At 29.6% G+C, this 17,698-nt stretch overlaps 1 protein-coding gene across 1 annotated transcript in view; it reads right to left on the bottom strand.

Moving 5' to 3' along the window:
• Window positions 1–1,293: 1,293 nt before the first annotated feature.
• LOC122499095 overlaps window positions 1,294–17,698 on the bottom strand; it is a 29,542-nt gene continuing 13,137 nt past the window's right edge. The window contains exons 2-5 of the mRNA XM_043607176.1: window positions 4,989–5,238; window positions 3,586–3,925; window positions 3,367–3,504; window positions 1,294–3,266 (exon numbers count right to left, since the gene is read on the bottom strand). Coding sequence (XP_043463111.1) covers window positions 3,119–3,266; window positions 3,367–3,504; window positions 3,586–3,925; window positions 4,989–5,229 — 867 coding nt within the window. The 5' untranslated portion in view covers window positions 5,230–5,238 and the 3' untranslated portion in view covers window positions 1,294–3,118. The remainder of the gene's footprint in view (window positions 3,267–3,366; window positions 3,505–3,585; window positions 3,926–4,988; window positions 5,239–17,698) is intronic.

Below are 17,698 nucleotides of genomic sequence, written 5' to 3'. Positions count from 1 at the left end.
TACAAAAGTAAGTAACATAAATTAGATATTTATCCCTAAATTAAATATCTAAACATTAGTGTATCTTTTGGTGTTCAATTTAATTACCCAGATAACAAAATGCGCGTTGTGTGCTACTAATATCATCTGCACGCGTGCCGATTTATCCGCACTATGCGCGTTCACTGGACCACTCAGATGCGTCATCATATGCGATCCATAACTGTCGCATATTGTGATGGGCACATGCGTGACGGTATAATGCGAATAAATTATATTTATACTTCAGCCTTATTTGAATTAAATAAAAAGAAAAGATTATTGACATTAGTAATTTTTTTTAAATTAAAATGTTATTTATAAAAACGATTTTAATTTAATATTTCAGTACAATTTTGGAATTGAAATTGTTAAAAACTTCCAAATTCTTTTTTTGAGGTTATATCTAATACAACAAAAATATATATGTACTTTAAACAAATTAAATTTAACTTTCTTATTTTGCTGCAGTACTAAAAATTAAATCCACAATAATTCCTCACAATAATATCGCAATAAAAAACAATAAAAAATGAAATCACAATAAAAACTTATTTTGATAACACACCACAAACAATGCTGTCGCCATTATAAAATGTGTGATTGCCGATACGGGTGGTTGCGCATCATTAATTGCGTGCGTATTAAGTGCAGTTCACTGCACACGCATTCACAGCATTCGCACTGTGGATGGTAAAATGCGTATGGATTGACTCTTCTAGCAAGTCGCACTTGTGAACGGAACATGCTTATCATTTTGTATCACAGGCGCTTACGAAATGCAGTTCACAACACTCGCATTATTACCAGCGTCACAGACGATAGTAAGATGCGTATATGAACCGACTCATCTGGTAAGTCGCAGTTAGTGCAAGAAACATGCGTTTAAATGCGACGCACGATTGTTATCTGGGTAACTTCTCAACGCTAATGAAACATTTAATGTTAATATATAATAAATACATTATAAATTTTTAGACTTAAGTGGCGGCAAACGCTGGAAAATTTAAAATATAACTCAACTTAAAAGCACTACAATAAAAAAAATTATTAACAAGTAATAAATGAAAGACAATTTATTTAATAAGAATAATAATTTCATATATTATCTACAAAGTTTAAAAATTATACACAAATAAAATTTGTCCTAAATTAGAAATAGGTAATATTTAAATATATTTGATTCTAATATGGCGATTATGTTATAATAATATTTACCTATAATATATAACATTAAAAATTAATTTTTACATTTTGATCGAATTGTAATAATTTCTTTGAAAATTGAAAAAGAACTCCAGTAGCACGTAATGTTCCAGTAACATTGACAACATTGAGGCAATATTGGTAATGTTAAGGCAGTGTTCTCAATATTGCTGTAATATTACGTGCTACTGGGGAATATTCTTTTGTCTTTTTCAACTCTTAGAAAGTATTTACTTTTTTAAATATATAAACTACCTATTGTATGATAAAATAAATAAATAATTTAATAATTTATTAAAAAATTAATAGAAAACTATTTTTAAAATTTACAAACAACAAAATTATTTACAATTAACATCTTCGCAGTTTCTAAACCAATAAATTATAGTTACAAAAGGAAATATTTTTTTAAGTCCCGCTTAAATTATCGGTAACGATATTAAATCTTAAGCGACAATAGAGAGTTGTGAGACGAATATTAGATTGAGAACATTCTTTAAATACTTCGTTTACTTTAAGAAAAGTGAAAATCGTTTGTTTAATTTTTGTCACCATTCATTTTCAATTTGAAAGCATAACTTAAAAAAGCTGATAATTTTATAAACATTTGGGAAATTTTATATATTTTAATACAATTATATAAGCGCACCATTTAGTAAAGTAGCACATGTTAGAATAGTAAAATAGTAGAAACATGGAAAAAATAAATCATATTTTTAATTAAAAGTACTTTGTTTATATTAAAGTCGATTCCCTTTGTGTATTTTGATTCTAAAAATTACAAATATAATCTAAATTTTTCTTCTTCTTATGTACCATTTTTCAAAGCGCGTCACAGTGAGTTTCAATATTCTGTTTTCATTTTTTGCTAAAATTTATTAGTTTTTGAGAAAAATGTAAAAATCATAAAAACTGGTTAAAATATACTTTCACTTAAAAGGATTTTATGTACTATTCATTTTTTCATGAAAATAAATATTTTCCGATATAAATAAAAACGATTTGGTGGCATTGAAAAAGGCTGATTAATAAAATGTTATAAAGTGCAACGGATTGGTGACCTTGAAAAAGGCCGATTGATAAAATGTTATAAAATGCAACGGTTTGGTAACCTGGAAAAAGGCCGAGTGATAAAATGTTATAAAGTGCAACGGTTTAGTTTTTGTGGCCAACAACATGTTTCTTAATCAAGTTTATTAAAGTATTTTTGTTTCGTTTGTTGTCGGGACAGATTTCCAACCAATAGTTGGAAGAATGTCCTTTGTGAATCATTCTAAGGATCCATGAAACCCTCCACTTACTCGACCTCTCTCGTATTTTCGACGATTCTACAAACTTGCCAACACTTTAAAATGTGGCCTATGCAAGTAATAAAAATGAACTGATATAAAGATAAATTGTTTGTAAGTTTTCACTATCATTTTCGTAACCAGCGCATTAAGTTACTTTCATTAATCGATCGTTTAGTAACTACAATAGTAGTTATTTTCTCCGAAAGGAGCGCTGCTGTCACAACGCTCACTGAAATTGAGAGATACGAAAAAATGTCCCAGGTTACTTTCTTCAAATTTTGTGTATATACATCTAAATTGGAAACAACCTGACTTAGAAACAGTTTTTTTCTTTTTTTGAAAACGTCGCGTTCTTCAGCCTCATATTCCGTGTATAACGGATGATATATTGACGTATATTTCACAACTCCCCATCATCCTCTACTTTAAATATTCTCTCCTCCTCTCAAGTCGATTTAAAAACTATAATGCAGTTTCGCTATAAAATATGAAATTCATACTATAAAAAAAATTCACTTCACCTTTAACAAATCAATTTAAATTGTCACACTTTGATATCACTGGTGTATCACTCGAATTGAAAACTAATTTTTTGTCAATATTTACATCGACGGATGAGCGTAATTTGTACTTTGTACATCCGGCCTCTTCATTACTTTCAACTCCTCTCTTCTTTCTTCATCGTTGCTGTAAATTTCATTCGCTAGCCCCTCTGAATCATGATCTTTGCCATCTTGAGTCGCGTTTTCTCTGTAAAAAAGGAATTCTATAAAAAAATGCATTTTTTAAAAGTAGAGATTTCTTTGAAAAAAATTATTTCCAGGGGAAATGGAAAAAAGTGAATACGAACGTGTATTTGTTTTCCGCTGGTAGGAACAATGATTTTGGACAATCCTTAAAGTAAGGCCAGCATTCTCCATCAATTTTTCCTCGATTTTCTGCCTCGACGTATTCGTGAAGTATACTGGCAAAAGGTGATTTGCTGGCTCTGGGAAGAAAAAAAAGAAATCTGAATATTATACTGGGAAATACAATTATATTGATGGGTATACAATTTTTTTATACTCACGTGAAAAATAATTTCAACATTTCGCCAACGAGTCCAAAATTGTCGAAAGGATGACCTTGAACTTCGCAGATTGCCCGAAGAAGACAGGCTTTTCCATCGAGACCTAGTGTACTTAGCATATCTTCAGCGGTACCGTATAGAAGAGCCCTTTCTCCCCCATGGAACGCGTTCTTTGGCACTTGGAGGGCTTCTCGTTTATGAAATCGTCGTTTAATGAAAGTGGCAATAAAATCTGCCATCATTCTTCCGGCTTGTCGACTCTTCATGGCTCTGTCGAAGACTGTTGGTAACGCGCCATAAGGATTTTCATTGTCCGTCAATCCCAGTTTGTCGAAATCAACTGGAAACGAAATCGTAATTTAGAAGATATTGACTTTGGTGATGATAAATCGATTCTATTCTCGACTTCCTAAAGTTGATTCTGACATGTGGAGAATCGAATCGTTCGTTGGGTATCGATAACTACAAGTATAATGAAAAGGCTTTTTTCTAAAGCAGGTTAAAACGTTTATTGCACTATACGAGAAATTAATTATTGTCGACAGTTACAAAAACGTGCTATTTACAATAATTAACAGTTCGTTATAAACATAAAATTGAAAAACCACTTTGAGAAAGTGTTTCTTTGAAAACAAGAAAAGACAATTTTACAAAAAAAACTGAGCCTCAGAGATTTTTTATGCTTTTTATTAATTATTGACGACAGCTACCAAAAATGGTAGTTACAATAATTACATTTGGGTATTAACAGAAAATTGTAAAATCATTTTGAGAAAGTGTTTCTTTGAAAACAAGAAAAGACAATTTTACAAAAAGAATACTTTGAGAAAGTGTTTCTTTGAAAACAAGAAAAGACAATTTTACAAAATGAACACTGAGAAACTGTTTCTTTGAAAACAAGAAAAGACAATTTTACAAAAAAAACTTAACCTCAGGGATTTTTTATGCTTGTTTACATATGTCGTCCTAGAAACGATCTTCATTTGTCGTCTACTTCCTCAACAAACTTTTCAGGAAAGTAACAGTAAGGAACAGGACCCCAATTCTTAAATTTTTCTTACAAATTTTTGTTTGTTTAATCCAAATGTTAAATTTATAATGGTTCCCTAGATTCTTCTCTATTATCCTCTAATATATTTAAGATGTAGAAATCACGTAACAAAAACACAACAGGAAAGGCTCATTGATTTGTTCAGCTGATGAGGAATCGCAACCTCAGCAGTTCATCGTTTTGATCAAAATTCGTAGCTTCTAAGTCTAAATTGTTAATATTTAGTGATAAAAATTCTTTTCCGGAAGAAAGGCAGCTGGAAAAGTCGATATGTCAACTAAGCCAAGTGGAGATTAAAAAAACTTAGGTCAACCCTTAAAATAGGTTAATGGAAAATTTTTCGAATACTTACTGGTAAAAGGAAGACTGATGGTCATGTTGCTCAAAAATCCAGAAGGAGGGTACCTCACGAATGGCAAAGCTAATGTTGGAGTGATAGTCATTATAGTACCCGGAGGTAGAGCTATCCTTCCATCGTTCGTTATCCAAAGCAACCGTTTTTGACGATGATGTTCCTTCTGCTCCGTTTCTGATGAGTAGCAATTCCTCAGGGTCGTTAGACCGAAACAAAACATTATTATCACTCGCATCATAGTCTTTCTCTGAAAAAACGATAAACTTTTTATCAACTAATAAATACGAACATCATCATAGGTATTAGAATAATTCTATTAAATATTAAATTCCGGTTTTGGCATTCCTATATTTTTCCCAAAAGATCCCGAAAGCCTAATGCATAGGAACATCATTATAAATATTAAAATAATTCTATTAAATATTATTCGAATAAATTAGTGGTTATAACATCCCTATATTGGGGATTCTAAAAGGTATTAAACAAATAAATTTCTGGTTTTATCATCCGTATTATTTTGGAGATCCTAAAAGGATCCAAAAACCAAATAAAAATCACTAAATCTCAGTTCAAGTTCTCTGTAAGTCTGCCGAAAGCAATAATACCGTAAACCTACCGTTCAATGTGTTTACACGAAGACTTCCAATTAGAAATTTGATTCAATTCGAAACATGAATCTTTTTCCTAATTGTGTGTTTACAAGTGTAGACATAAGTGCAACGATAACAGCTTTAGCGAGAGAGCTATTCTAACGGATTTGTTACAAGTTGGAATTACGGCTCGGCAAACACGGACAAAAGCCTTCATAAAAAATAAAGATATACTTGATTAACAAATTCAAAATTATTGCCCCAACGGCGTTTATATAAAATAATGATGTTATAGAGTATGAAGTATTTAAAATTCCCAGCAAATTAGAGAGGTGTTTTTAAATGTCGAAATTATTTCTCGTCTTTTTTATTATAAATTTAAATTGTCCGGAATTTGACACCCTAATCCTTATTAAGAAACAAGTAGATATTAGGTATAGGAAGGACATTTTATTTATTTCGGAAACAGGAAGAAGCACGTGATAAAGACAGGCATTTTTAGTGTCAGTTTTATGAGAATGTATTTAGTAAAATTAAAACGAACATTACGATACTAAATACAGTATATTGCATTACTAAGTATTTTAGGTAAGAAACAAAGTTGACTGTTTTTCTGAAAACATTTACAATATTCTAGTTTTTCACACCTGTTCGCAAAAGATATTTCAATGGAAGAAGCCTAATAACTCGGCTATAGAAACTGTATACAGGTGTATAATTAGTATTGCAGAAGCAATCATTGAAAAGACGTATAGGTTGTTGGAAAACGTTTAAGTGATCGATGAACGTGACTCGTATCAATACAAAGCCCCTTGTATATAAAGAAAGTATCCTGAACACATTTTCTCGATTCTGGCGCCTAACTTGGAATTGGCTAGTTTACATTTATAATACACAATCGATTCGTAAATTTATGTGGGTCAAAATTAGTATTCTTAACGTAATACACCATTTTTTTCCTCGTCTCTCGTTCTCCATTACTTTATATATATATACTATATTTATAGTGTCCCTTTCGTTTTTCCAGTTGATAATGAATCCATTGTTAATTCTGGGTCAATTTCGTATATTTTTATGTCTGTATTTATTTTCACACACTTTGTTGGGGGTTGTTCATTTGTATTAGTTGTAAAAATAGTTTTTCTAATTTCAAAAATTTCTAAAATCACACGGAAAAAAATTAATCTCTAAATTAGAGATTAAATCTGAGATTTAGGCATAACCTATCACTGGAATCGGACGTAAGATGTAAGCAGATCACTAAAACTGAAATTTGGTATTATATCTAATCCGAATATTAGTATTGTGAAGAACACGTATTTCTTATGCCTAAAAATGATATTAGGAATCTCAAATTTTATGACATGTGGAACATATGTTCTAAACTATCAACTTACTTAAATAAATTCAAATCTAATATATAATTTGAATAAACAATATTAAAAATTTTCGTCGTATATTTATATAATTCTTATTTTTGTAATAACTCGATGTAATAAGAATTTATAATTTATCACAATTTAGAGTGAGAATTATTCACAAAATATTTATATTGTTTTCTCTGTATGAACTATACATTGACAAGTATAAAAAAGTAGTTGGATATTTTTAAAACACAATACGAATTTTATATTTTTATTTCATTTTTTTGTTTTAACGGCGTTGGAAGGTCTGTAAAATTTGTAGGTTACAATTATCGCCCGACAAAATACGACACTGACTGATTTAAATGACGTGAAATAGGTAAATAAACATTTTTCAACCACTTTTTCTCTAAACACAGACACTTTTTACAAAATAGGCCAACATACAACGAGTAGGAATCTTCTTAATTACCTAAATTCAAAAGATGGTTTAAATTCATGCAGAAACGCGGTTGTAAAATGTAAAATTGGAAAGTGATGTAATGCTAAGAATATAACAGCTGGACCATTGTGCTCTCTACATGCTTCTGCCCTCTTCTGGCGACTGTCAGTAATCCGCTTCTTGTTGTCTGTCATTACATTACTTTCCAATCATTTCCAATTTTACATTTTACAACCGCTTGACAACCGCGTTTCTGCATGAATTTAAACAATCTTTTGAATTTAGGTTATTAAGAAGATTCTTACCCATTGTATGTTGGCCTATTTTGTAAAAAGTGTCTGTGTTTAGAGAAAAAGTGGTTGAAAAATGTTTATTTACCTATTTCACGTCATTTAAATCAGTCAGTGCCGTATTTTGTCGGGCGACAATTGTAACCTTAAAATTTCACAGACCTTCGCTTTTATTTGGATATTTGAAAATAAAATATTAATACTTAATTAATTAAAATGGTTTAAATCTTTTTTGACACTGATTAACTTAAAACACAATGTACCGAATTCATATAAAAAAAGTTGTGAAATAAACAAATCTCTAAATCAGAGATGTGAATTTATGGCGTTTTCTGGTATAAAGTTTGACAGAATCAAACACAACTTATCACAGTAATTGTGACTATAATGTTTAATTTAGATACACTTATATTTCATTGGACTTCAAATTAATATTATTTCAAGTTTAGAGATTAATTTTTTTCCGTGCAAAAATAATACTTCCTCTATGAGGAAGCAAAATGAGAAATATATCAACCGTTAGGGTTAAATCTTTCATTAAATGTTAGATTTTAGAAATTCAAAATGGCTGACCCAATATGGCAGACGAATTTTTTAGGCCTGTTTTCGGCCCACTTGAAATTTTCATTTGAATGCTTGAAATAAAGAATGTTCAATCATGAATTAATTGGCTTGGAAATCGTGACTCGGGGGTTTTCGGGGTCGCTGATTACGAATCTGATGTTAATCTTTCAAAATTCAAAATTGCGGCTCCAAAATGTCAGACAAAATTTAAAATTACTCGAATTTACTTGAAATTTGTTACTCGGGGATTTTTGTGATCGCTGATTACTAATCTGGCATCAGTTTTTCAAAATTTAAAATGACGGATCCAATATGGCCGACAAAAGTTAAAAGATGTTCAAATTTGCTTGAAACTCATTTAAATTTTTGACTTTAATTAATTTCTAAAATCTGATGCCAAATTCGTAATCAGCGCCCCAAAAATCCCCGAGTAACAAGTTTCACATAAAATTAAGAGATTTTTAAATTTCATCCGCCATTTTGGATCCGCTATTTTGAATTTTAAAAAACTAACATCAGATTCGTAATCACCGACTCCAAAAACCCTCAAGTAACGGTTTTCAAGCCAATTAATTCATATTTATAAAAAGTCGTCCGCCATTTTGGATTCGACATTTTGAATTTTGGAAAACTAACATCATATTCGTAAAGCGACCCCCAAAATCCCCGAGTAACGAGTTTCAAGCCAATTATTTCATAATTAAAAATTTTGTTTACCCTTACTTTTAACCCAATTTTTAAACAAAACCCTTATTGTTTAGGGGTTAATATACTCCAAACACCCTCATTTATCCTTCAATCTTTAAAATTATCATTTTTCTTTGATGGAAATTGTATTGCAAGCATTTAAATGAAAATTTCAAGGGAGCCGAAAACAGGCCTTATTGACCCTCCTCCTTTGTTATTCGAAGGTTCTCAGGGTAGATGATAACGAACCTGACGTTAGATTTTAAAAATTTAAAATGGCGGATCCAATATGGCGGATGAATTTTTTAAAGTGTCCGAATTAGCTTGAAATTCGTTATTGGGGCGTTCCATAGTTGGAAGAACTTTTGAATCCCAGATTTTGTTTATACTCGGTTAATTTGTTGTGTTTAGGGTGCTTTTAAAGTACACTCAAGGATTTTGCAAAATTTTAATTATTTTGCAAGATATTGTTAATTAAACTTTTTGGTCACTTTTTTCAGGAATTTTTATCTTGTAAATATTGTAATTTTTATCCTAGAAAAAAATTTTTTAGGTAAAAATTGAAGAGACTGTATTGAATTTTAATAATATATTATTAAAAAATAGCTTTTTAAACTTTTTGACAAATTTGTTTAAACAATTATTTTTTAAAGTTGTTTTTTTCATGAAGGGAATAACCAAATTTCATAAAAAAATATTTTTATTAAAGCTTGGAATGTCCTTAAAAATTACCGCAATTTGTGAAGATGTGCTTTTTGATATTTTCAAGAAATTAATTTTTGACTTTTTGATTGCTCGGCTCGGGCCATACACGGCTTGCCTGGCAGCGGTCGCAAGCAGTTCAAACTTCCTTCCACGAAACTCAATTAAAAAGTCAAAAATTAATTTCTCGAAATTATCAAAACTCACATCTCTGCAAATTGCGGTAATTTTTAAGGACATTCCAAGCTTTAGTAAAAATATTTTTTTATAAAATTTGGTTATTCCCTTCATGAAAAAAACAACTTTAAAAAATAATTGTTTAAACAAATTTATCAAAAAGTTTAAAAAATTATTTTTTAATAAAATATTATTAAAACTCAATACATTCTCTTCAATTTTTATCTGAAACATATTTTTCTATGACCAATAGTTTACAAGATAAAAATTCTTTTAAAAAAAGTGACACAAGCCGTATGGCCCGAGCCGAGCAATCAAAAATTCAAAAATTAATTTCTCGAAAATATCAAAAAGCACATCTTCACAAATTGCGGTAATTTTTAAGGACATTCCAAGCTTTAGTAAAAATATTTTTTTATAAAATTTGGTTATTCCCTTCATGAAAAAAACAACTTTAAAAAATAATTGTTTAAACAAATTTATCAAAAAGTTTAAAAAATTATTTTTTAATAAAATATTATTAAAATTCAATACATTCTCTTCAATTTTTATCAACAAATTAACCAAGTATAAACAAAATCTGAGATTCAAAAGTTCTTCCAGCTATGGAACGCCCCTATTCGAAGGTTGTCAAAGTCGCTGATAACAAATCTTACTTTAGATTTCAAACATTCAAGTTAAACAAGAATTTGGGGTCAGTTTTTAAAAATTCAAAATGATGAATTCAATATGGCGGACCAATTTTTAAAAAGTGGTCGAAATAGCTTGAAACTTCATTCTCGAAGGTTTTTGGGATTGCTGATCAGGAATTTAAAGTCAGTTTTTAAAAATTTAAAATGGCGGATCCAATATGGCGGATGACTTATTAAAAAGAAATCGAATTGGCTTGAAACTTGTTACTCGGGGGTTTTTGAAGTCGCTGAACAGAAATTTGAAGTCTTCATCTTCTTCTATTTATGGCTTCGATTAATCAGGCCAATTCTTGAGAAATTTGAAGTCAGTGTTTAAAAATTCAAATAGCGGATCCAGTATGGAGGACCAATTTTTTAAAAAGTGATCAAATTAGCCTGAAACTTGTTACAATTTATCTCAAGAAACAAAATAAATATTGTAGCATTATAAAAAAATACTAAAATTAGATTCGGTGAAATTTTCCGGGTAGAATAAACAAAATCCTGTTTTACGAAAGGAAAACAAATGTATACACATCAAGTGAATAACGTTCACGTAATATGGGTGAATCGTCGGTTTTATACTGTTAACTAGTTAAAGAGACTAACTGGTCATCCACCTGAGGCCAGACCTTGTCCACGACTTGTCCTTAAGTTTCTTAAGTAAGTGGGAAGCTTCTTTAGCTTTTATATATACTGTTAAGCGAAAGAAATTGATCCATATATATATATATATACATACTGCTTTCGTCATATCCTTGCTCACCTGGATAAAAGCAGGAAAAAAGAGGAGAATTATGGTGAAAAATAGACTAGTACATCATTCAGAAAATATTCGACATAATAGCCATGTCTGCATGATGCTTAGAATCTTAGATATTCTCTGGTGTGTCTTTTTCCTCAATTGCTTCTATATACGTTTTATGAGAACCCGTATTTAAGCCGTAATTTAGATTTATAAAGTGTGTTTTAAATTATACGTTACATTCATACCGCAAATTTTGCATAATATTGGAAAATTTTCTTTTGTTGTTATTAATCTCTCACAATTGACAGGAAATAGTTTTGCAAATTTCTTGTTCAAGTTTTCGATAAAAGAATTTGTTTTATTTCAATAATATTGTGCGTTTACTATGTTTTCAATTTATAAAACTGGTTCAGTGATCAATCATTCTGTCCATGCGTATCAATTAGAAACATAACCAATAAAATTTTTACTTAATAGTAAAACTTGCTTTTCTAGTTTTAAAAAATTTTTTGAAGGCCCAATTTAATAAGAATTCTCTTCTTTAAATCGATTTTTGTGAAATTGGAACTTGGAAATTCGGAGTATTTGGGGGAAAAAATTATTATTGCGTAAGAGACACTTGTTTATAAGAAAAAAATTGCTTATCTCATCTTTCAAGTTTCGAGTCGATGCACTCGAAGCCTGTTTTATCCTTTCGCACCTGTAAGTATGTGCGTAATATGGTCATGGCATGCTTATAAAAAAGCGGACCTTTGATTTCAAGTCCTTTTTAATTTTTGAGGGGACCGTTACGCGCTGGAAACTGGAACATCCAAAAAGTCACTTATTCTTTTTCCGCATTCAATTCTGTCATTATTCATTTATCGTGACATTTTCGCGTTCCTCTCGTCACACAAATAATTTATTTGTGGCTTTTAACCAAAGGAATTGTTCCAAAACAAAAATTACTAATTCAAAATTTTTTAATTTTTCAGAGTTGTTCATACAAGCGAGTTTTGTAATTTTTTACATCTGACAATAAATAAGGTTATTGCAAATATTCTGTGGAAAAACGGTTTTATGGTTTCATAAAATAAAACTGGAAAAATCGAGGTTATGTGATCAGATACAGCTGACAATCGATGTATCGATTTAGGACAGCATTTGATTGGTTGTTATGCAGACGCATCAACCAATTAAATTGTTTCACATTTATAGAACATGAGTGTTTTTTTTTGAAAACTAGAAAAGACAATTTTACAAAAAAAACTGAGCCTACAAAATTATGGCTTAAAATTACATTTGTATTTTTATAGTATAATAGCAAAAAGAATATTTATAGTCAAAAATGCGGACGTTCGACATTAGCCGCGTGATCGAGTTTTTGAAACGGAACATGCAGTATAAGAAATAATATATGTGCAATGTTTGGGAGACTTTTAGGTGTAAAAACGCACGTGCTGTGTGCGTACAAAAGGAGGGGAATGAACTGGAATTAAACTGAGAGGATTTCTTGTCGAGAAGGCTTCATTTCCTTCAAATTACTTATATTCATGTAACAGACAAGCTCACCGCGAGTATAATACGTAAAGATAACCACTTTAATGGAAAGAGACTCTATCCTTTTTTTTATCCTTTCACCGCTCTTCTTCGCTCTCACTCACATCATCATTATAAAGTATATTAATCGCATCCACTTTACATCATAATACATCCGATGCGGCTTATATTATGAAAAATCAATTTACAACTTTTTGTCCTGTAATTTTATCTTTGATGCGGAATTCAGCTTATTTTACATAACACTCAAAAAGAGGTGATTAATTTATTTTCGGTTTTAATTATTAATCCAAAAATCAGAAGAAAAAAAAGACAGAAATACAACTTCTTTTTCTAAAAATTTAAGTTATTATTGTGAGTTGGCTTTAAGTTTTAAAAAAGGATATAAAGATTGCCAACGACTAGTAAAAAAGTTAAAATAATCTCAATTAGAAAAAAACTATAAATCTTATATACTGTTCATCACAATTAATGTAGTCAAACAGTAAAAATACAGTTTTTATTCTCTATTCAGTATTGTGATTCTAAAAATAATTAAATTGACTAAAACAATTAAGAGATTGCATACTTCTTAATTAGTTAAACACTTAAGAATAATTAAAAAGCTGCAAAAAAACGTTTCAAGGAATTTTATAGACTATTAATATTTATGATTTTTCGTCTAGCATTCTTTAAGTTAAGCTCTACATTTACAAAATTTTTCTTTTGTATATCTTTTTTTCCAGATGCATCCTGGATAAATCTTATAAATGTGCTTAGGAGGTTTGTCATGCTCGTTGCTCCAGTGAAAGTGAACGTAAGAGAGATGAACACCTTACGGTTTTCTCGAGGTGTGCACAAAACCGTAGAGACTTTTCGCTAAAACTAGTCTAATGTTAAATTAAAAAATTATTTTATTCTAATTCTCGAGTACTTTCAGATCTTTCAGGGAAAAAAGGACTGTTTTTACTTTTTATCTTGACAATAGACAATAATTTTTTTATTTTCCATAGATTTTTCAACAGCGTCTATTCATCAATTTTTTGCGGACTATTTTTACAAAAGTGTTATTCAAAAATAAAGTGGGCGTCAAACTAAATATCGACATTTATCGACAAGGCAACTTTTACTGGAAAATGAAGAAAACAAATTTTTTTGTGCGTGACTTGTGTAATTTTGAAGCAAAAAATTCGAGTCAATTTTTTATCGTGAATATAATAAATATAGTTATTCAATCAAGGTATAGTTGAATCGGTGATGGATATTAGTGTTAGCAACGAGATGGTTTATCACGATCAACAATAAAGTTTTTCTTTAATAAGAACTAGAAATCTCAGAAGTGAATCTACAATAATTATCGCTGTTGGAATACTGATATTGACGGTGCGGTTACTATTACGGTACTACGGTATTTTTTTTTTTTATTTTCGAAAACTTTAAAATACAAGTTTACAAAGTTTGAAACCGAAGAACTACAATTAATTATTGCAGACCTGCCAAAAACGGATGCTTGCGGTTATCGACAAAGAAAAGCTACATTTAGAAATAAGGATTTTTTTGGAAAACTTGAAAAGACGATTTTACAAAGTTTGAAAATTTGAAACCAAATAACTACAATCAATTATTATTGATCTATCAAAAATGGTAGTTACAATAATTATGCTTGGTTATTGACTACTAATTGAAAATAACTACTTCTAAGGAACAGTTTTGAAAACTAGAAAAGACAATTTTACAAAAAACCTTCAAAAATCGGGCCTACAAAATTATTGCTTAAAGCTACCATTAATGGTAATAGTTAACCATAATTTTGTTGATGATGACAATTTTGATGGTGACAGTAGATAGTTATTGCATAGGATTGTAGTTTGCATGAAACGGTTACAATCGTTAGTAAAATACCATCTATGTTATAGTCTGATAGTCACCAGTGCTTACTACAATCATTGGTTGTTTCAAACACTTATTTCAACCGTCAATTCCTACTATCACTGGTAGTATCAATCGTTGTAGTTAACAACAATGGTTTATACATTAATGGTATTTTATTATTATTCTTTTTTTTCTCTCTGTACTTTATTTTAAAGCACAGTAAATTAAAAAAAAACAATTTTCTCAAAATTTTAAATGAATTTTTGCCGGGAAAAAAACGGGTCGCGAATATTCATGGTGTTTGAAACGTGCTCTGGAAACAGAGCATCGCTATACTTGTCGATTCGCGTAAAATTGACGAAGAACCGCTTCCTTGGTTTGTGGATCTCGTTACTGGGTAAGGCGGTGGTTTGGTTGTTGATTTTACAACTATATTTGTATAAAATTAAGTATCGTCATCTTATATTGGTATATAACAAGCGCAGTATATTCTTATATATATGAACTAGAAGAATTTGAACAAGGTCATGAGACGAACGATATTTTCTTTTGATCGCGTGCTTAAGTCGATTCCAAAAAAATAAAAAAAAAGGAAGGAAAGAATCAGTTATAACACCTACCTATATCAAAGGCAACGACATCCGGAGTTCATCGCACGTAGATATTATAAAATCTGCTATTCGCGAACTGCAACCAAAACGCTACAGGAATTTCAATCCATATCCAAGTTTATATAGTTCATTTAAAAAATTTATATATTCTGTAATTTATTTCAATTCCAATGCTTAAAATTTCTCGATTTTTCTTTTATAAAAAAAATACTTTCGAAAAGAAAGTTCAAAATTATTCAATTTGTAAGGTGAAATAAAATTAAAAGTAAAAAACCGCTGCCAAGTTGTATATTTTTTTTATAATTTTGGTGCTCATTTCATGAACACATTACTTCAACATAGAGATAATAATAATAATATGGTAGATATCACGTCAAAAGTCCACCCAAAAAAAAAATGTTGTCCAATTATTCCCAAATTTTTTTTATGATATGCCCTATAGGTTAGTAATTTGTCGGATAAATTTTTTTGAATTTTATAAAAAATTGTCCGAGGGGGAGGGGGTAGAAGTTCTGAACTTTTGCGTGACATGCTCCACTTTGATTATTTCTTATAATTAGAGGAAAAATTATATAAAAAAAATTAGGATATGGGTTTTTTAGATTTTTTCATGGGCTTTCGAATGGCACAGTCTATTTTCAAAATTTTTTTTATTTTGACACAAATTTTGAAAAAATAAAAATAGATTTTCACTTTTCGCATCTTTGGGTCCATTTTTTCTTTTTCCTTTTATTTTTAAATGAAAGCTGAGCTTTTTTCTGATGAAATACTTGTTTTCCAAAAAACCGTTTTTTTTGTTTTCGAGAAATGAATTTTTGAATATAGCGCATCACGTTGTCGCGCCGTATTTTATTTTTTTGTTAGCTTTTTTTTACTTTAGCTGTTCTCAACTTTGTCTCTGAATTTTTTGTTTTTGTGCCCTTACTTTTTGAATCTGTTGATGCTGAAAACTCCACATAATTTAAACCCAACGAAGTTATTTTAAAGAACAATTTTTCGTCATTTGTAGGAATATCCTGTCGAGTCAAAAGATTAGAAAAATAAGGGCACTAAAACAAAAAGTACAGAGACAAAGTCGAAAACAACTAAAGTAAAAAAGCCAACAAAAAGAAAAAATAAAATACCTGTTTTGAAAATGTAACGAAATCAGTATTTTGAAATATTTCAAAATCGGAGGAAATTTTTCAACATCAAAAAATAAAAAAATGGGAAGAAATAAAAATAAATAAAATGTAGGCATTAAATTAGAAATAAAAGTCTAAAAAAATTTTAAAAAAAATTTTGTTAAACATTTTAAAAAATTAAATTTTTTTTAGATTTAAAAAAAATAAAAAAAACAATAATGCAGTCATTATATTATTCTAATGTCAGTCTCAACCCTGTATAATGCAGAAAATAGTTCAATGTAACGTTTTATAAATTAAATTGCGGCGCGACGACGTGATGCGCTATATTCAAAAATTCATTTCTTGAAAACAAAAAAAACGGTTTTTTGGAAAACAAGTATTTCATCAGAAAAAAGCTCAGCTTTCATTTAAAAATAAAAGGAAAAAGAAAAAATGGACCCAAAGATGCGAAAAGTGAAAATTTATTTTTATTTTTTCAAAATTTGTGTCAAAATAAAAAAAATTTTGAAAATAGACTGTGCCATTCGAAAGCCCATGAAAAAATCTAAAAAACCCATATCCTAATGTTTTTATATAATTTTTCCTCTAATTATAAAAAAAATCAAAGTGGAGCATGTCACGCAAAAGTTCAGAACTTCTATACCCCCTCCCCCTCGGACAATTTTTTATAAAATTCAAAAAAATTTATCCGACAAATTACTAACCTATAGGGCATATCATAAAAAAAATTTGGGAATAATTGGACAACATTTTTTTTTTTGGGTGGACTTTTGACGTGATATCCACCTAATAGGAAAATATATGAATAACTTTTTATAAATATGGTAAAAGTGATTGAATCTTGGGTCAATCAATGTATTTTTAAATACTCTACAATATAGTTATAATAGTTTAATATAGGTAAACAAAAATTTTCAAACAAAAAAGTTGAGAAAATGTCATTTTCCACAATTTTTGGTTTTTAAAATACCAATAATTTCGAAATTTATTATCGAATTAGGTTCAAAAATAGGTCAATCGAAGCGTTTTTTGAAGCTCTACAAGTCGGTAACGATAATTTTAAGATTACTTCTACATTTTTCAACAAAATTTTCAAAAAAGTCTTATTTTCCAAAATTTTGAATTTTTAAAAGTTTAATATCTCCGGTTAATATAGACGAAAAATGTTCAATTAGGGCTCAAAAGATGCGTCTAAAAAACTCTATAAAATTATGGAAAAACATTTGTAGGTGTCCTAACATTTTTTTAAAGTTATGGGCAAAAAACGTTTTTTTGAAAAATTAAAAATCCAAAAAAAATTTAGTTAAACTTTATTAATCTATCAGAAAGTACTCTCACTTTATG

This window comes from Leptopilina heterotoma, unplaced genomic scaffold (assembly GCF_015476425.1).
Source record: "Leptopilina heterotoma isolate Lh14 unplaced genomic scaffold, ASM1547642v1 Lhet_100, whole genome shotgun sequence".
NCBI classification, from domain to species: Eukaryota; Metazoa; Arthropoda; class Insecta; order Hymenoptera; family Figitidae; genus Leptopilina; species Leptopilina heterotoma.
This window is presented reverse-complemented; position numbering and strand designations above follow the sequence as displayed.